Source organism: Cephus cinctus, unplaced genomic scaffold, assembly GCF_000341935.2.
Source record: "Cephus cinctus unplaced genomic scaffold, Ccin1 Ccin1_scaffold0215, whole genome shotgun sequence".
Lineage (NCBI taxonomy): Eukaryota > Metazoa > Arthropoda > Insecta > Hymenoptera > Cephidae > Cephus > Cephus cinctus.
Genome location: NW_014332933.1, coordinates 823,004 through 843,568, shown reverse-complemented (window position 1 = coordinate 843,568; position 20,565 = coordinate 823,004). Strand labels below are relative to the sequence as shown.

Here is a 20,565-nt window from a genome sequence, read left to right as displayed (position 1 = left end):
AGCACCTACACGCCAGCCGTATACAGAGACGTAGACTATAGAGCATGGATAGTTACAGATACTGTAGCGTGAGTTGTGTATACTATGAAGGTACCAGATACCCACGCTACATGGCTAGAAGTCGTTTCTGACGGTTTAGTAGACGCGCAGACGCGTAGTGCCGCGTATCACACGGCAGTTCGAAACTACGAAAAGAACGAAACGTTGAAAGAGCTCGAAGGAAAGAGCAGTCGTTCGGTACGTTGCGTGTACGTTGGTACATGTGTGCACGCGTGATACTCGTATCCACGCATTTCAACCATCTTACGCGTAACCGGACAATCGACGGCGAAGAAAAGGATAAGATAAAGAGTCAAGGTTATACAGAGGAACATTAAGGTAGTATGGTAGAATTATGGTATGAAGTTAACCCTACATTATTTTAATGTCTAATGGAAAGAGCTCAATCGGTTGGATCTGTTGGTTCAAAATAAAATTTAATAAATTATATATGGCTCTTGATTTGACTTCAGCCAAACTCTACCATACTACCTTAAAGTAAAGTGTGCCTTGTGCTTGGTATCATCGAAAGAGGATATTGGATAGTGGATATTACAGTGATTACGAATAAGATTATTTTAACGTATACATGCACATACATATAAGACATAAGTGGTATATCGTTGCATGTGACGTCATAGGCTGATAATTATACTTTTTTAACGGGTACGACGGTGTCGAGAGATTTTTATTCCCTTTTTTCTTTTCTCTAATTCTATTTAATTTTTGTCCTTTGGGCCTTATATCTATCTACGACTAGTATTTGTTCGATTTTAATTTAGTGAAAGCTTTGAATTCTTTGGCTGTTGGGTGATACTTTGATAGGTTAAACATGAAATGAGATCTCGTTGGTCCTTGAACGTTTGGTACTTTGCACAGTCACATAATGTCTGTGTAAATATTAAATAATGTTTCTCGTGTATCTAAGTTTATGATGCGATTCTAATACTTAGCACGGAGTCTGCTTGGGACGTCTTATTGTCACAGAAAAAGGAATTCTACCTAGTGGTGCGTATAGAGAAAAAAAACGGAAAAATATTAAATATCTGTAGCATTGTTTTCCGTGTGAGTCAATACAGTAACGCGATTGTAAATCAAAATATCTAAAACCATATCAGAAGTTTCCTACGTGCTTCGTTAGTTTCCTAAGTATAAAACAAATATACATAACCGCAAGGAATTTAAATGTCGGAACTGGAGTCTCGCTTGACCAGAATCATAATTCAGTCTCTGACTCAAGTTGTTGCATAAGATTTGCATGAGTCTTCTTGCGTGGGTCGTCATAAGGCACGCCCTGTCTTTCTCGGAAGCTTCTTCCGGTCAGGATCGGATTGCTGTTTTCGTCTGTAAAAAACGGCAGACCTTCAATAAAGGACACGGAGTAACTATTAAACCAACTAGGATAAGAAGAATGAGAAGCAAACATTAAAATACGACCTTTTTATCGTCAGGATCTCGTAAAATTCCATTTCAACGTTTTTTATGCTTTCTCCTTCTGTCATGTTCGTCTCCTGTTCTACTTTTACGACGCTTCACGTGAGTTCATAAACCTCTATCTTTCAACCGATATATCACAACTCAACGTTATCCCGCGAGTGGATTGACTTTTCTCATTTATTTTTCAACATCCAAAACCGGCACGTTACGTAATTAAAGATTGGACGATTTAACCGGACTAAGAAATGTTCGTCGTTCCCAGATTTAAAACCTGCTAAATCATTTGCTTTCGTGCCAGCAGTGTGAAATCTCTCACCTGTATAATAAATTTTACAAATAAGTATCCATATTTATTCATCGGATGAATACAACTGTCCCTAGTTCCCCTACCGTGATCTTCCAATCTTTTCTCTCTCATTTCTTTTCCCGATCCACAACGAACCACCACGAGGAACGAAGGATCCGAGCGACTGATTCAGCCATGAACTATAAATTCTCCACAATAACCTCTGGTTAAATGTTGCACGCGTGTCGCGCAGAAAGACATTTCAGACACAGTCACACGTGCAGTTGTCGTGCAAGGTGACCCTTGTGAATCTCTTTCAGGGATATCGATACGTTGTTCCAAATATTTTTCAAATACCACAAAATGCCGCATATCAATTTTTCAAAATCACACATGTTACCCGTACTATTTTCATTAAAGGATTCTTCAATGAAATAGTATGAAATGAAAAAAAAAATTAAAAATTCGTTAACACTAGATCTACCAGGGGCACGGGGGTCATCAAAATGAGTTATTTGGGAATTCTTATAATCATTAATTATCAGTCGTCGGTTCTCTAGCGTTAAAGTTCCTCGCGCAGTGTACGTAGGAAAATTAATTGACTCAGTGGACTAAAGGTTTAATTAATTTAATTAACCAGCCATGAAGCGAATAACGGCTATCAGATCGATATACACTCTATAGGATTATCGGACGTATCAACTCACCCGGTATATTTCCCTAGTCGCTCAAATTCCTCTGTTTCGTTTTGCTCCTAAAATTCTCTACCGTGAACGTACCACGTAGCCGTAGTTCCTGAACCACTCGTTGCATCTCTATTGATATACGAATATGAAACCAGCTTATCCATATGTCACTAGATATGACGTAGTCACTGCTACATATATACAAGTGGCTGAGCACTCGCATCTACATAGGAACTTTAGGATCTATATTAGAATATCTATTTTCGATTATCTCGGTCACCAAAAAGTGGATATGGAAAGAAATTCCCTAGAAATAAACAGAGTATAGCATCGTTCGAGTAATAGAGGGGGGTGACGAAAATATCATTCAATATGTAACCGCTTGAAGTTTCATTGGGAATTGAAAAAGCCAAGCTAGTTATTCGGCAGTCTTATCACTTTGAAACTTGATTAACGATCAATGAAATAATAGAATCGAACCTTAAATCCCTGCAAAGAAGGTAGTCCTTATCTTGTCGGCCATATTGCACAGTGTAGGCGTATAAGGACTTTTTTCCCCTTTATCTCGATATACCAAAAGGGGTCACGTTATCAACTGTGGAAACAGTCAATACAGGTGGGACTGGGTTCGTGACACAATGCATGCGTATGGGAGAATTAAGGTTACACAGGCGTCGGGACGCCTGGCGTCTCTCCTTATAAGGTCTCATGAAAGACGCTTCGTCGGGACGATCGATCCTTGGTAAAATCCGAATACACACAATAAGTGCGTAGAGTATTATAGTACCTTGGGGAATGCTTGAGAGGACATTTTTTATAGGAATTTTTTTTTCCCCTGGAAAATATTCCTAGGGACTTTTTCGAGTATCTCTTCGATAAGTCTAGAACGATTCTTGGGCAAATGCATATATATGTATAGGTGGATGCTTTAACAAACGACACGGTGGCTCGAAATAAAATCCTTTTTACAAAGTGTACACCCGTTACATGGTTTTACACTGAAATGTAGTTGTTTGAAATGTAGTTGTTTAACATACGTTTCCGTGATTTTATAGGGAACCCACGTGTCAGTTTCGAGGTACATACTGCATTGTTTGAGAACTGTCAAATAAGCACGCGGAACTCACGGACCCGACTGTACCAAAGGCCATCCGTGATATAAAATATACACCTGCTGCTCTAAAGCCTCATAGCGCCATTGATTGTGCCTTTAACGTTACGATGTCTAGTACCGGGTGTCTTAAAAAAAAATCCCCAAAAATTATACGACGCTTAAAGCTCGAACGATCGAATCTACCAAACAATAGAACGCGAAGGGTTTCCCAATTTGAATGAAAATATGTAGGACACGTGGCAATTGAAATTAACGCTTCCATTTTATTTCCACTGCAGAAAACCAATTTGAACGAGCCTGCATATATACAGTTCGTCCGCAACGTGTTCTATAGTTTATTATTTACCCACAATGCGTCATTGCACATTCAATACTCGAGTACGTAAATGCGTGCTGCACGCAATTTGCAAAAAAGTCCGACCGAATTTTCCGAAAAAAATATTGTCAATCGAAACACAGCACGAAACCATAATTCCTTTTGCATTGCACATTCAATACTCGAGTACGTAAATGCGTGCTGCACGCAATTTGCAAAAAAGTCCGACCGAATTTTCCGAAAAAAATATTGTCAATCGAAACACAGCACGAAACCATAATTCCTTTTGCCAAATCTTTGCTGACCGAATGCGATGATTCGTTAATTTTTTTTTTTTTTCTTTCGACTTTTCACATTCTTCCGTATTTCGGAAGTTCTAATCTCTCTGACAGAAAACGCGAAATCCTTACTGCAGGTCGAACGCCTGGACAAGGTTAGTGAATTCTAGCAGGAGAAACCGTGTCCTGTCGACATACAAAAATCAAGGACGAATAAAACATTTTCACATAGACAAGAAATTAAGTCTATGGCAGTACGCCCTAACCTAAAAGTCAGGCTTTGCCTTGTTCGCGTCGCGTAATAATATTTTAAGATTCAAAAGGACGAATATATATATATATATACCGACCGCGGGTATAACAAAATAACCAAACATTGTATTTTCGTACACGTATGTGGACTCCTGGTCACGTATGCTCAAAAGTGACATCATAGCGTAATCGAGCACTTGATCATAACACCCACTCATATGCTCCTAAGAGTAACTTTCCTCTCGGTCAAGCTACACGTAACAAGCACCAAACTTTTCTAATGCTCGAGTGGTATTGACAAAAAAATCAGTGTGATCACGGTAACAAATAAAAAAATGTAAAGCTTGTCGTGTTAACATATCGTTTAAAAAATTTGGTTATCGATGCCACACTGCTCTGATCAATCCAGTCACGGAACCGTGGCCAACTTCAGTCAGCGCGCTTATCACGAATAACTCCATATATAAAACTTACCAATAATATTTCGGGACTTGATGTATGTATAAATATACGTGAACGGTGAGAAGGCACCTTTAGAATTCTGGAATACTGCTGGTGCTAAGCGAGGATTCATCGCACGTGCTTCCTAACTCAATCATTATTTCATTCGTTATCATAAACTGACTTAACTCAATTACTTACTCAGTGGCTTTTACTCATCTAATCGTATTTACTTGATAGTAGATAATTAACGCAATAATGGCGACATTTAGAAAATATTCTTTAAGCAGAAGTTACGACTAGTTAGCACTAGAAGAGTATCGTCAGTCGGTAAAGTAGAACTTTTCATGAAATCAATAGTGAATAAAATTTTTTATAAAATCCATAGGAATTATCTCGTATGATTTTTGTATTTGATAAAAACAAGTGGATCATCGATAGTTTGAGAAATATTAAGAAAAATTTAATTTTCATTAATCTCATTATACTCGTTCTCTCGGGATACAATACCACCAATTTCATGCACTTGTGTAATTAAAGTCTAGTCGTATATTCTCGTGGATAATAAGCTTGGCTTAATGAGAAACGTGAATGTGGAGTATTGTGATGTAACACAGCCTGCGTTTAGGATAGACACGTTATACAGTTTAAAAAACGGAAAAAAAAAGTGTGCAGTACGTTAACCTTCCTACGTACCAAAATGACAATGAGTGTATACGGAATCAGGAACGAGAAAAATTGTACATTTTTAGCACATTTTTATATTGATAAACGTTGAGAAGAGAAAATATTTGAAATTGTACATAAACCTGACAAGCGGTTTGGCAAGGTCATATTTTTTCACTATGAATTGAAAATTCCTCACATAATATTGAGACGGTCGATAAAGTCGTAGCTGGTGACGAATCGTAATAAAAAATCTAATAAAAGTCAAACGAAATGGAGAATAGCACAGGGAAAACGTGACTTCACTTTCATTTTATACGTATGCGTATGTAGCATTTAACTTGGTTCCCTGAAATAAAAAATGATAACGAACACCTGCGGATAGCTCGGTAGATAAAACAATATGTCCGGTGAGTCACTATAAATTATTTTCTTATCGGCGTTTTCGTGATAATTTTTCTCTTCTAATGCCAAGGTGAACTTTTTCAGTTTAATCAAAATTATCAAAAAGTCATATTGCGATCGCTCATGGGAATCTTTACGATGTTGGCTAACCTTATTCATTGGCTGGTATCTTCCTGCTCCTCCCACTCTCCACCCCCCATGCTCTCCCCCCATTGATAACTACCGTCTCGATTTCTTCTAAAATCGACCATTGAGGAATTAGACGTCTCACAGGTGCGAGCAGAATGATATCGCGTCGATTATGTCATACATGAAATTCATATATGCCTAATGTGTATATACTATATATAGTGTCTTTGTAAAATTGCAGATCAACGACGGAAACCGAGACGAGGTCTATATGGGAACGAAGCATGAAGACTTGAGAGGAAGATTTTGAAAATCGAAGAAAAAAAAAGAAAGAAACTTATTGTACTTCCTCGCGAATGATTGTTGTGGAATTGTGAAATTTTTTAACGGGGGGATATTTTGTAAGTGCAAAATGTCACCGGGCGGAGAAAGAGTGCCGCCTTCGTCGCCTGACATGGAGATTGATCTTCCGGACAAAAATATGAATACCTGTCAAGCCAACGGAGAGAAGATTCAAGATCGAGACTCGAAGAGAATCGATTACGTTCCTAAAATCAAGTGGCCGGACTTTCTAGCACAGGTGTTTATCCACGGTGGATGCGTGTATGGATTCTACCTCATCTTCACACAGGCCAAGTTGCTTACGTCACTTTGGGGTATGTTGAAACATTTTTGTTTAGTAAAGAAAAACATTTATTTTTCATTCGCAAACCAAAAATATTTTACAAAGAGTTTGGTTCGTGCAGCTTCTCCGTAATCGGTGCTGTTGAAATTTTATCGGAACATGAACATGCCAAGAAAAAATTAGTTTCGCAAGTGTCAGGAAGCTTGATAGCGATTAAGTTTATTGTGAAAAAAACAATTCAAAACATATTACCGAATAAAATGATATATGATAGCGGATACCTAAAAAAATATTTAAAAAATTATTTTTTTAACAAATGCCCAAGGAATATCCCGTAATCTGTCGCCAGGAAATTACGTAAAGTTTTATGATAGTGACGTAATAGGCATATAAAATGTTTTCAAGGAACGAGAAATCTATAAAAAATATTTTTGAGCCACGTTAACAGTGCCGTCTGTAGTAAAAAAAGGGCCGGACGACGTTTCCTTTGAGCATTTATTACAAAAACCGTTGTGTCTGGCTAGTATGAATAATACTCGTCTGATACTTCGAACACGTGTCTCTATATAGACAAAAACTATGATCAAAACCGTACCATTATAATCACAATTATAGACACCGTAGAAATTTGTATTATCGAAAGTGATTAAAATTGAAGAAAAAAAGATTGCAATTACGTCTAAGATCTAAAAGGACGTTAAAAAATGGCACCAGAGTGAGGGTTCAACAGTTGAGACGTGGAGTCCCTCTAGTCAGAGTCCGGCCAACGGTGGGCCTTCTTAGTGATTGGCTCCGCCATATTGTGGGCTCTTTCCGCAATAGAATGGCCTGTGTGAATACGTATACGGGAGAGATTCGCATTGCGTACTGTGGGTAACGTCAAGCCGTGTACGGCGGGTTGCCTGTACTTGGCGCGAGACTCGACCGAGTCTCGCGCAATGTCATGGTGGCGCCAAACAAGCCCTTAAGATGGCGTCCCTTCCGAGTGTTGGCCGGACTCTGACTAGAGGGACTCTATCGAGTCGCACGACGTCTTTGTATGTACATATGTATATAAATTCGAGTCACGCAATTCTCGTATTCCCCATATATCGCGTCGACGCCGGGCGTTGCGTTCTTTCGGACTACAGTCGACTCTGGCTATAAAGACGCTGCTCCGTATAGTGGCGCCTTCCCCTGATCTCTCTAAGCCACGGAGAGGAGAGGGGATGGCTTCCCCCACTCTTCCCTATTCCTAATACACCGCTGCGTATTTCGAGGCTAATAAACTCTCCTTCTCCCTCGCTCTGCCGGACACAGGGCAGACTCTCCGCAATGTCGCTCTCTGACTGATTATCGTTCTACGGAGTCCCGGGTGCGCGATTCTACGGAGAGTCGACTGTAGCTAGTCCTTATCTCGGTCCTACTGGCTTCTGTAAATTCCGAAGGGCATTTTAAGGGCAGCTCTAAGAACGAGGCGTCGCAGACGATTGAACGTCTTAAGAAGCTTCTGGATCAGCTGAAGGCAGCTTGTCAAAAGTCGATAAGCTATTTTTAAGGGGTTACATAAGAGGTCAACGTAGGTTCCAATTAATGCAGCTCCTGTCTTATTCATTATTTGTATCACTCTTGGGTTACGTATTATTGATAAGCCATCGATATTCATGCACGTGGTTATATCTTTGTTATTAACGTGTCTGAATATTATTCAAATGAGTTATCCTCTGTTACGGTGTTTATTAATTGCTTATCGTTATTTATTAATACAGCATTCCTCATGATATACACTTCTGGCTTTGGGATAACTGCAGGTGCTCATAGGTTGTGGTCGCATCGTGCATACAAAGCTAAATGGCCGCTGCGTTTTATTCTAGTCCTCTTATTTACCATAACAGGCCAAGTATGTTTATTATTGATTTTTCTTCCGTCAATGTAATTCGTACGTTCCTCGTTATTCCTCCTGTCTCTCTTTATTTTACAGAGGGACGCTTACACGTGGGCCCTGGACCACAGGGTGCATCATAAATATAGCGAGACAGATGCCGATCCCCATAACGCCAAGAGAGGCTTCTTCTTTGCCCACGTCGGCTGGCTCTTCACGACGCCTCATCCTGACGTCGTGGCGAAGCGTCAGGCCGTCGACATGAGCGACCTGGAAGCCGATCCGATCGTCATGTGGCAGAAAAGGTCGGTTCTCTCGCTTGCACCGTGTAACTTGGGACTTTTGTCAGATGATAATAATAAATCTTTTACTCCGACAAATTCAGGCTCTACGTGCCGCTCTTCGCTCTCTTGGCCATTGGATTCCCAGTTGCGGTGCCATGGTATTTCTGGTCGGAATCGCTGTGGGTTTCGTTTTGGGTAAATTTCAACTTCCGGTTCTCCGTAACGCTCAACATAGCGTTCTTCGTTAATAGCGTGGCTCACATGTGGGGACAGAGACCCTACGACAAGTAAGAATTCATTTTTAGATCATCTCAGAGCTCTTTTTTTATGAAGGGTCTCTTGGGTGGAGATTTTTTCCTTTTTCGATAGACTTTAATAATTCTTTTTTATTTTCAGAAATATTTCACCGGTCGAAAATATTGCCGTGTCCATCGCCGCTCTTGGGGAAGGCTGGCACAATTATCACCACGTGTTCCCGTGGGACTATAAAACCGGCGAACTCGGTCATTACTCCTTTAACATCACGACGGGATTCATCGACGCTTTTGCGTATCTCGGCTGGGCCTATGATCGCAAGTACGTCTCACCGGAAATGGTGCGTCGAAGAGCGAAACGATCCGGCGACGGAAGTCACGTGTGGGGCTATGGCGATCGGGATATTCCCGAGGAGGATCTTAAGGAGCTGGAAGCAATGGACAAGAAGGATTAATAAGATGATGACAATAATAGATTAATTCATCTCAACTTTGACATTCAAACGAACAATACTTATCGAGACTATTTATTTAGGTGTTGTCTTAAAAATATTCCACTTTCATTCTCGTTCTTAGACCTTACTCAAAAGCCTTTTGAAAAAGCAAACAAAAAATTGGAGAAAAAATATTGTATTGCGAATGACAAGCAAGCCATCCACGTGGCTCTGGTCACGTGCCAAAGAGAGCTTCTTAAATATATTTTCAATGCCTTAGCCATGGCACGAAGAAATTCTAGCCTGGAGTGCAGTGGGATCCTAAGATCGAGAAAGCTTGGATGCAAATAATCCAACTGAAACGGGAACACAACGTCCATGTATTTGAAAACTATTTGACGTTTTCGTTCCTACGAGTGGTATCGTTGGGCGCTGTACAAAGGACTTCTACAAAGTAATCTAAGACAACGGGAGAGAATTTGCTTCTCAAGTAAACCTGACTCAAATTCGTATGATTTATGCCGATTTGGCAGCAATACCTAAAAAAAGTAGATACACGTCGCTTATTTGTTCCACGACTATGATACTTTGGCATTACTATTATTATTTTTTTAAATGCCCGCACAAAAGGATAATGCACAGAGACGAAGGGTCCACGTCTGCTTTGCTAATATCAGTAATAAGGAAAGAGATATATTAGGAACATCTGTTTAATCAGTAACTATTAAATATAAAATATTTATAAATATATCAGTTTAATCAGTAAACGATTAAATGCGCTAATTCGCAGTTTACTAATTGATTCTTAAATATTCAATCGGTACACTCTGCTATACGTGTATGTTTGTCTGCAAGTGTGCAAGTATTATGTCGAACTCGTGTGCATGCCCGGTAAAGTATTGCATGACGCGAAAATGGCTAATCTTTCTTATCGTAGCGTATTGTATTATTGTATCAGCAAGTTACGAGCTTGCAGTTATTTTACCTCAACGACCAACACGAAAGAAAAACTTAGGCTGTATAAATTACGGGAATTTCGTACATATGCGGTGACCTTCTTTGTGATAAGCTTTTAGACTTTTTTGTATACAAACAAGCGAATCTTTGAGAAAATAATATATACACTGTACACATAGCGTTTAGTATACACTTATGAAACTTTGAAATATTTAAATCTACATATATTTGTGTATATATATTATATGTATACATTCAGAATGACCATGCAAGTTGATTAAAAAAAAAAAACCTCTATTACATAAGTAGTCTATAGATAATATCAACGTATTTTCAAATGCAGTGTTTTATCTCTCTAAATATTCACGCGTGATTTTTAAAGTTTCTAAAAATGAATACTTATGGAACACTCCCATTTGAGATAAAGTGCTATTTAAATGTCATATAATATTTCCATTCCAAAAAACAGTAGGGAAGCGAAAGTTGAGTAATGATAAACTTAGGGGGATATCACTGTATATTGCAACGTATTTTTTGTATGATCCTTCGATAATTTAACGAGATTGATAACGAGGGCAAGTTTTTCAAAACAGTCGAAGGGTTTTTTCTCTCTCTGACTCTATCTTGGGACTCGAGAATCCAGGACGAGGATAGGGATAGAGAAAGATAAAAGAAATACAAATGGCGAAACCGCCAAGGTAATACAAGAGAATCGGAAAAGCTAACGAGATTAATGACCTGCCTGTTTTCAAGGGCGACACCGCTGCTGTAGAAGACGAGACCAAAAGTAAGATAGACAAAATTTTCAAGACTGGTCTTCAAGAGCGACACCACCATGATAAAGACCGAAGCCGAAGCAAGAGGAACGCAAAAGAAAGACTGGTTCACACACACCTGTGACAGATGCGTTCGAAGATGAACCGAGCGCGCTGAGAGCACGTAGTTCTCTGTTTATTGCATGCTATAGATACTCATGCAGATGCAAGATGGTGCAAACATTCGTACAAAAGTCCATTAGTGACAGTTGGTGACGTACTGTGTACGTCTGAACTTTTTCATGCTGAAAAACTTTGTCTGACTAATACTTTTACGTGCTAGATACTTCCTTATCCCTGGTCGGTAATTTCCAATTTCGTCGGTATGGCAGAGTTACTCTATAATTCCGGTACGTTGGCGCATAATTTTGAAGACGGTAGGCAAAAGTGTGGCAAGTGGTGATCCTAGTCCGAGAGTTGAAGCGAGGCAAGGTTCAGTACAGTAGTCCTTACGGGGACAGGCCAGGACGATGGGTCTTCTACGCTGAGCGCAGGGTCGGGGAACGCAGAGGACCTCACGCTGTTTTCTCCTGACGTGTACTACAGGTCCTCCTTAGATCGACAATGGAGATCAACGGAGATCAGCTTTGGCGACCTGGCCGGCTGGCCAGCGGAAGTAGCAGAAGAACCCCGTCCCGGGTGCGCCGGTGGGTCAAGTTGATGCGGCTGGACCCGGCACCGGGTTGGCTTATCTCAGGAGGTCTGTTCTTCGATAGGTCCTCGGATGGCTCCTTCACTTCTTCACTTCACGGCAGCTTCTTCACAATATATATATTACACATTTATACCAGTCTAATTGTATTTTATGACTTAACGGTGTTCGAGCCTTATTCGTGTATACCAGCACCTATGAAATTTTTCATCTTAATTCTTAATATTGTTTTTTTTTGAGACAAATAAATTTTAATCGGTTATATTGACATGCAAGACTTTCGTCAGTCTACTTCATACGTGTATGACCTTTATACCGAAAGAGACCACTATGTATATGTATCATGCATAAAGTCATTATTTTGGATATTAATCGATTTTATAACAGCGAAGTACATCGAATCTTTTTTCTTTAACCAGCAAAATTTTTTTTCTGAAATTTCAATCCTTTACCATTCTTTTATACGATAGCAAACAACGTCTGGTACGAGATAAGATTTTATAACGCAATAAAATAATTCTCAAACGATTCTAGCTTAGATAACCAATATTTCTAGCGAATCGATCAAAGCTATCGAAATATACGTGTGATTTCGTTTCAGCATAGTAGTCATTGTCCTTAAAGGAAATGACAATGTAAATGCTCACTTGAGCATAATGTTATTCTCGAAAGGGGTCGTGGGGTTAAGCAAATCAGTCGAGGCGTCGCACAGGCTCGATTCAGTCTGTTTTTCAATTGTCGGTCGATGAGTTTGCAGAGTGCTCGGTAGTACGAGAAAGAGAGTGTCCAGGTGTGCCACGTGAGTGTCCTAGAGTTCTTTGATCAGATCAGTAGAATGGATCAGACTGTGAAGAAGCGTGACGTCAATTGGATAACCGTACTATGGTACATCCATCTTCACGCTCTGGGTCTTTACGGACTCGTGCTTTTGTTCCTCGAGGCCAAATGGCTGACCCTGTTTTTCGGTAAGATATCACGGCTAAAATGCCTTTTTCGAATATTACAAATTTTTCTAATTTTCTTTTCTTTCCCCCAGTTATCTTTATCGTCTTCCTAGCTGGATTGGGACTTACCCTTGGCGCTCACAGACTCTGGGCCCATCAGTCATACCAGGCCTCTTTCATTGTGAGATTATTTTTGGTTCTTGCACACACAGTGGCAGGAGTCGTACGTATAATCTTGATAAAATTTATTTGAAAATATTTTATTGACAAAAATTTATTAATTTTATTTAAAACCTCCAAGGGTTCCATTTACGATTGGGTCTTGGCCCACAGACTTCATCACAGGTATTATGGAACTGACAAGGATCCCTACAATCACAAAAAGGGATTTATCTATAGCCACTTGGTCAGCAATGTCCTGACGCCTCGTCCCGATCAAGAGATTCTGGCAAAGACTATCGATATGCGCGACGTCGATTCCGACGGATTGATTTGGATACAAAGAAGGTATTTTTCATTTATATATATATATCGTTAATTGAAATACACAATATTCCCTATTTAATAGAGACAATTTATTGAAGGCTCTACTGGCCGCTATTCGTAATCGTCGGACTGCTCCTACCGATAAACGCACCTGCCGAATACTGGGACGAATCCATCAAGAACTCAGTCTTCATCCTGGGCTTCGCCAGACTTGCCATCACCCTGAACTTATCCTGGCTGGTGAACAGCGCCATGCACATCTGGGGAATGAATCCTGGAGACAAGTTAATGTCCATTTTTGATACATTAGCGCTTCTCTATAGACTCTTCTTCAAAATGCCCAAAAGTCACGGTACAGTCGTGATAGACAGCAGTGGCGTGCACAGTAAATAAATGCGGATCGAACCGAGGGATTTGTAGATAGAAAAGAAGCCAAAAGAAAAGAATAGTAATAAATTCAAAAAATTTCTTTCATTTCTCTCGAATCCCCAAGTGACTCTCTTCGAGTGACCAAAGTCATTGCCCTAAATTATAATTTGACAGAATTTAAGTCCCTCTTTTTTTTTCTCATTACTCATTGATTGCAGATACCCAGCGGACGACAATACCGTCTTCATACTTCATAAATCGTATCAGATGAATTATCATTACTTGCTACCCTGGGACAGCAAAAGCGGGGAGTTCGGTGGCTACGATTCTGGCTGCACCACCTTCGTCCTCAAGATCTGGGAGATTCTTGGTCTTGTCTCCGGTCTTAAAACCGCATCGAGCGAGGACGTTAGGTCAGTCTTAGGAAAAATGGCGACGTCCAAGATGACGCTTCAGCAGGCACTTGACGAAATGGAGAGACTGGCTGAGCTCGAGACGAAGAAGGCTAAGCTAAGATATCATCATGGTTGAAAAAATGACTGTTGATCTCAAAAAAAAAAAAAGAAAAGAGAAAGGAGCAACGACAAGTTTCTTATGGATGGAAAATTATAGCAATCACGTGCCATGTACAGTAGCAATAGTTTCTTTAAAATTTTGTTTACTCCAGACATCATGACACTGGTCCACGTGGTTGGCGACTGTCAAAAGAAATTTGTAATGACAGCCGGAATAAATGTGTTGTTGCTCGGTCGTACGTGAAAATCTCATTTAGCGTTTTCCCGTTACAATCCACCGAAGAGCGGAAGAATCGATCGAAAGGTCAAGGGTTGGCGGAGGATTCGTCAAAGGAAGTACGAAGAAGCGATGCTTGTTTACTTAAAAATATACTTTATTCAATATTTATTTTAATTAATCATATATTCATCGTATAATACACGGTACAATAATGTAATTACGCATAGTTAATAATAATGCTCATCCACAAGTCGAAAGTAGGATGTTATGTTTTTTCTTAAATATCCATGATTCTTCGCGAAATCGCGACGCTTCGCGTATTTACGTTTTCACCGTGAAATATCTTTTTTTTTTAAATTATATCTTCGTATCGTGTTCGTTGCTCTGATCGAATTGTCCACATTCGATTCGCATGTTAACGCACGACGGACGTTCAACGCATTTCTCTCGGGTGGAGTGTGACCTGAGTAACTTGTTTACCTATCATCGATTCCCCAACTAGGTTACGGAGGCTCGGTCAATTCTTTCTTCAGTTTCCTCTTTTTCGTTCACTTCGACCATTCCGAGCACTGTCGTCCATTCGCAACGCTGATGCGTCGCGTCGAGCATATTTCGAAGAGAAATTTTTTTTTTTAAATTCATTTACCCCAAATTTCGCTAATCCTGTCGCCACTTCCACGTTTGTCCTCCCCACGTTTCCTTGCGGCACGTGTTTGCTTACTGCCGCGCTCATTTTCTCGATCGACTGTACACATTCCAGTCACGAGAGTGAAGCACTCGACGGTGCTGGACGTCAAAAAAGGTCAAAGATGGCAAAGTGTGACGTGGGGGGACGTAAGAGAAATCAGCGGCTAATATAATTGTTTTGGATGTCAGAAACGGAAACGACGTTTACCGAACGGAGAGATAAGAGCAAAGTGATTGCCGGTTCGGAGGGGAAAAGGAAAGTGCTAGGTACGTGAGCAGCTTCAAATAATCTTTGAATAATCCCTGTTAAGATCCTAGCTAAATAAATTACTTTCTATATGTACACGTACAACGTGGACCTTGTATATCCGATGTGAAACCTGTACTTCATTGATCTTGCTTGGACCAATTGCCTCTACAAGTATCTCCCGGCATGCACTCTTAACACGTAGGTCTTGGAGAAGCCCAACGGAGAAGAGACAAATTTATGGCTCCTTCGCGAAAAGTGGAATAAAGGAGAACAAAAAATAAAGAGATATTGCCAATATTCAATAAATAGTCAGTCGCACGCGGCTCCCGTTCCTCTCCGTTTCTATTTACAAAAACGTCCACTGTTCCTCCTTCTCGCGGACTCCGTCGCGATCTTAAGTAACTTGAAAAAAAAAGATAAAATAAAATAGAGAGAGAAAGAGAGGACAGATAAATTACTTATATGAACTAAATCAGTGCCGTGAGTTAAACGAGATGGCAAAAGCGTGATTAAATATCGCGTAACATTGCTTCTTCCGTATTTCAAATGTTTTTACATAACCCTGAAGAAAAAAGTGTTATCGAAAATTAAATAAACTCACACGCGCAAGCGACGGGTAAACGAGGTTAAACAAAAGTGAAGAAAGAGTTCAAAAAAGAAGCTGCTACAGACGACCTCGTATCCCTTCTAGGCCATTCTCGAAACAACGGGCTATGAGCGCCTTGCAACTGGTCCACATCTAATAAGTTAAATCTTTAAGCCACTATTCGCGAGACTCCGAGAGCAATTATTTTTTGGTGAAAAAGAATATAGTTTCAATAAAGGAGGAAGCAAAAACATGCAATCAAAGAGTCTTTCTACGTAAACGTCATTTCTTTTGTGATGTACTCTTTCTCCCAGTGTTTTCCTCTCTCGAGAGAAACGTCGAACGAAAGATCCCATGTAACGATCTTCGAAAGTCATGAATGACAGATAAACTTTACCGATACAGCTAACGAAAGTAATAAGCAAGTACGCCTACGCATGATGAGAATGAGAAGTTAGAGAGAAGAGAATGACGATGTGATTGATTACTGAACCCATAGAACTCCTTGTGCGATGATTACACGATAATGATAACAATCGACGATCCTCCTGATAACGATGCCGGACAATTTTCGATCGGCATCGACACCGACATTGAATCTCGAAGCCGACCATCTGTCATCGGGAGCACCGTCGAGAATTCACAGGAGCGATTGAACTAAGTGACTTGACTCGATGCTCCCAGCGCCATCTCTGGAGCGATCGCAAAACTTTTAGTGACACATCCTACCGATCGATGATACGTAATGCGCTATGCACTGATTCCAACAATCTCGCATTCATTCCTTATTCTTTCGCAGATTCACACACACACTTACACACACGCCCTCGCGCGCACTGAATTTCCGAAATTTCTAACAAGAAGCTCGAGTCTACAAACGCTTTTTCGAAAAGTATGCTCGCACAAAAAATGATATCTCGATTGGAGCCAACACGGCTGCCAAAGACGAGAGGCTTCTGGCGTTAAACTTAATGAAGTTATACAGCAATCACATGTCCAGGACACGAGAGAGGAGACATAGTAATGCCGATTTACTGGTCCTTGGTGTTGTGCGTGATGATGGCTCCATCCTTCTCCTCCTGTGGTTGATCCTTGTCGCCCCAGCCCCAAACCTCGTGACTTCCGTCGCCCGTCCTCTCTACCCTCCTCCGTACCATATCCGACGAGACGCTCTTCAGGTCGTAAGCCCAGCCGATCCTCGCGAAGAAATCGATGAACGCAGTGGTCAGGTTGTACCTGTAGTTACCCAGCTCGGCAGTCTTGTAATCCCAGGGGAAGACGTGGTGATAGTTGTGCCAGCCCTCTCCAAGGGCGACTATCGCGACACTCTTGTTCTCCGCTGGATTGATGAATCTGAGGGAAAGGAAGAAAGAGATCGTACCAACCGGGAGAGAGAAAAACAAATATAACGAACGCGCTCCAATTGAAACTTCCTGAAACTGGTAGAAAACTTATAAGCAGAAGTGACTAACTTGTCGTAGGGTTTGCCGCCGAATAGATGAGCAGCCGAATTGACGAGCCACGTCATGTTCAAGGTGAAGGTGTAACGCAGTATAGCCGGAATGAAATAAGCATTCGTCCAGGTCTCGTTCCACAGGTATACAGGAATTACAGTGGGCAGCATGAAGCATATCACTGGCATCAGGTATATGTAATATCTGAAAGGAAGGAGTATCTCCGTTATCCATTATATTCTGTGGGAAAATACTGCACTATAAGTCAGTTTTCGATTACCTCCGTTCACGTATTCCATACGAGACTAAGAAAATCTACTATGTAAAGTAGGTTTTGATAACTTTACAAAAATTTACACACACGATAGCCAATAATCTACGCGTCGTCTTTGTTATCGATGACCGTGGGAAAATCGACGATCGATCATTCTGATCGAGAAAAACAAAGACCATAACTCACTTCCTTTGAAAGGCAAGAATCGGATCGCTCTCAAGATCACTCATATCGATTCCCTCTCCCTTCTCCTTGACATCAGGATGTTTACGGCACAGCAGCCACCCCACGTGGGCAAAGAAGAAACCCCTTTTGGCATTGTGGGGATCCGCATCGGTCTCACTGTACTTGTGATGAACCCTGTGATCTCTGGCCCAATCTATCGCAGAATCCTGCAAATTATATAAATAAATATGCATTAAAATATACGAAAATCACACGTGACAGTTCACTGTTCATTGATACATTCAATAGCCTTCTTCGTATCTCGGTACAGTCAATCGATTGACAAAGTACAAGGGGCCCAAATAAAAAAAATATGAAAAGCTCATTGCCGTCGCGAAAAGTGAAAATACAAAAAAAAAAGAGGCTCAATGTTTGAATTTAGGGTAATATTAAAAAAGCATAGAAACTTACTTGGAAGGCCAGAGTGTTGAACACAGTGAGTATAAGTCTGAGCTGCCACTTTGCCTTGTATGATCTGTGGGCCCATAATCTGTGAGCTCCTGCCGTGATCCCCAAACCGGAGCACTGATAAAGTGCGAAAGCTGCGCAAATGAAATAAAAGTTCAATTATTATCGGCGCACAAACTGTTGACATGTAGAAATGTTCAGCACGTGATATGGGGACGTAGCACCACGTGCCTCCACGTGACACGTGTCTACGTAATCGTATGGCGTTGTTCGCGTGTCCTGCGACATCTTGGCTCCTGATTGTTCAAATCGATCGTACAGGGGAACTCTATCAGAGACACGCGTTGTGCATTGAGACGCTGGTACAAAGTCCGGCACATATTTACCCTCTTTTTGCATTTGCATTTCCATTTCGAAATCGAGACTCGACTGTTTAGGCACTACACTTGGACAGCCACTGCCTCTGCGAGAGTCGTTAGTACCGAAAATGGACATTCCGTGAAGCGGGACTTTTTACCATTAAAAAAGTACTTCCCGTCACGGTGATACAAGGAATTTCTCAGACTGCACAATTTTGGCAATTGGCCCGTGCCACGTGTAAAGCTTCGGCATCCGCAAGTGTCTGGAGTAAAAGAATTTAAGGATGACATAGATGGGACGACAATGTATTCCACGTTAAACGAAGATTGTGCCCAAGACCGATTCACATCGTCAGATCCCGGCACGGGGTGCCTCGACGTTACGCAAAGGAACAAGAAAGGTACAAAAGAGCGTTCCGCGTGGAGGGCCTTACTAGCAAACATCAATTACAGCTATCAATTGCTATCAACGAATTCTGAGTCATTCCCGAGCGAAACGTAACAGCGCGTTCTTAGATTCATTGAAATTCAAATGAGAGTCGATACAAAGAAAAAAGACTCGTGTCAACGATCGATGGCAAAACTGAAGAGCAGATACGCGAGTAAATCGACATTGTCATTGTAAACGTCATTGTCCTTGCTACGTGCGCGTTTACAATTAACTGCAATGGGGCTAAGCATGCAATTGCCGAGCGACGTGACTTTAGCCACTTGACGATAAGCCCACGGGTTATCAACAGGTGCGCAATTCCTCGGTAGTCCAAGTTTAATCGGCACTCGGCGCTCTTCGCCAGTTCAGCCAGACGACTAGACTAATTAGCTAAACGCTAATTGCACGGGGAGCCTCGCGACGTCCTCGGCTCGGTAAAGCCTTCGCTTACGTATCAGTCGCCGTGAACGACGTTTCGTATGGAAAATTCGTAGCTAAGAAAATTATGCCGGAAAGTCCATCAATTTTTTCTTCCACGTGTTTTCTCATTCCAACTCGGCTTTCCCATCTCATTTTTTTCCTTCCTCAAGGACGTCTGCAGGTCGCATGCCAAATTAACCAAGTTTCCACCCATCGTATATGCAATACTACCCTTATACCATTTAACCGGAGTAAACTGGCCTAAGGGGGAGGGCAACAACCCCCCCATGTCTCTGTACAGAGAAACAGCCACGTATAATACTAGCCATTATATACGTATAATCTGTTTACTAGGAACGTGTTATCGAGGGGTCAACTTCGTATTAGTTTCAAAGTAAAAGAGTCACCTAGACTTCGCGTTACTTGTCGACAGACTATACGCGTACAATATAGATATACGTATTTCTAACTATAGTATAGACAGTGCCATATGTAATATCCTACATGATAGTAATAAATATCACCGGCTAATATTGCATTGAGGTCATTCCAGAGCCTAATGTGATTTTAACCTACCGAATATAAGGGTCATCAATTTGGCTGAAGTAATTGCCAGGTAGATTCCGTAGAGGGACGCAAGGTGAAGGTAGGCGAATATTATGACGTTTCTCCATACGATACGTCTCACGTATTTCGGTTTCTCTTTGGAAATTTGCTCGGCCGTCTGACGGGTCGCGTTCTCGTCGAGTGTTTCATCCTCGAAAAGGACCCCGGTCGGTGCGCTCGTGATGTTCGGTGCCATCCTCACTTTCGTTCTGGAACAATCGAGAAGATACGAAAATTTATTACGTAATCCAAATGTTTCATGCGTAAAATCGAACAAGCGATTAAATAAATACTGAACTGGACACCAAAGAAGATCGAGCGACTGAGATTTGAGTGAAGATTATAATTAATTAAAAATTATCAATCACCCGTAAATAATACGACCGTCAAGAATTTTCTCA

General features: G+C 40.9%; 3 protein-coding genes across 11 annotated transcripts in view; 2 read left to right on the top strand and 1 right to left on the bottom strand.

The window, feature by feature from the left end:
- Positions 1-114: 114 nt before the first annotated feature.
- Positions 115-12,199, top strand: LOC107265171 (acyl-CoA Delta(11) desaturase). Of its 7 annotated transcripts, XM_015734316.2 has the most exons (7): positions 158-357; positions 993-1,047; positions 6,291-6,705; positions 8,423-8,553; positions 8,635-8,840; positions 8,921-9,106; positions 9,216-12,199. In XM_015734316.2, exons 3-7 carry the CDS (start codon positions 6,462-6,464, stop codon positions 9,526-9,528), a joined length of 1,080 nt encoding a protein of 359 aa, XP_015589802.1. In that variant the 5' UTR covers positions 158-357; positions 993-1,047; positions 6,291-6,461; the 3' UTR covers positions 9,529-12,199. The 7 variants fall into 7 exon arrangements, with proteins under 7 accessions (XP_015589801.1, XP_015589805.1, XP_015589802.1 ...); XM_015734315.2 differs by lacking the exon at positions 993-1,047 and having other exon boundaries at positions 115-357; XM_015734319.2 differs by lacking the exon at positions 993-1,047 and having other exon boundaries at positions 121-237.
- Positions 12,200-12,587: 388 nt separating this feature from the next.
- Positions 12,588-14,482, top strand: LOC107265172 (acyl-CoA Delta(11) desaturase). The gene is made up of 5 exons (XM_015734322.2): positions 12,588-12,896; positions 12,968-13,098; positions 13,177-13,382; positions 13,460-13,645; positions 13,949-14,482. Exons 1-5 carry the CDS (start codon positions 12,767-12,769, stop codon positions 14,259-14,261), a joined length of 966 nt encoding a protein of 321 aa, XP_015589808.1. The 5' UTR covers positions 12,588-12,766; the 3' UTR covers positions 14,262-14,482.
- Positions 14,483-14,601: 119 nt separating this feature from the next.
- LOC107265169 (acyl-CoA Delta(11) desaturase) overlaps positions 14,602-20,565 on the bottom strand; it is a 12,679-nt gene continuing 6,715 nt past the window's right edge. For all 3 annotated transcript variants that reach the window (XM_015734312.2, XM_025082504.1, XM_015734311.1), the window contains exons 2-6: positions 20,135-20,373; positions 18,353-18,483; positions 17,903-18,108; positions 17,461-17,646; positions 14,602-17,341 (exon numbers count right to left, since the gene is read on the bottom strand). In XM_015734312.2, coding sequence (XP_015589798.1) covers positions 17,020-17,341; positions 17,461-17,646; positions 17,903-18,108; positions 18,353-18,483; positions 20,135-20,360 — 1,071 coding nt within the window. In that variant the 5' untranslated portion in view covers positions 20,361-20,373 and the 3' untranslated portion in view covers positions 14,602-17,019. The remainder of the gene's footprint in view (positions 17,342-17,460; positions 17,647-17,902; positions 18,109-18,352; positions 18,484-20,134; positions 20,374-20,565) is intronic.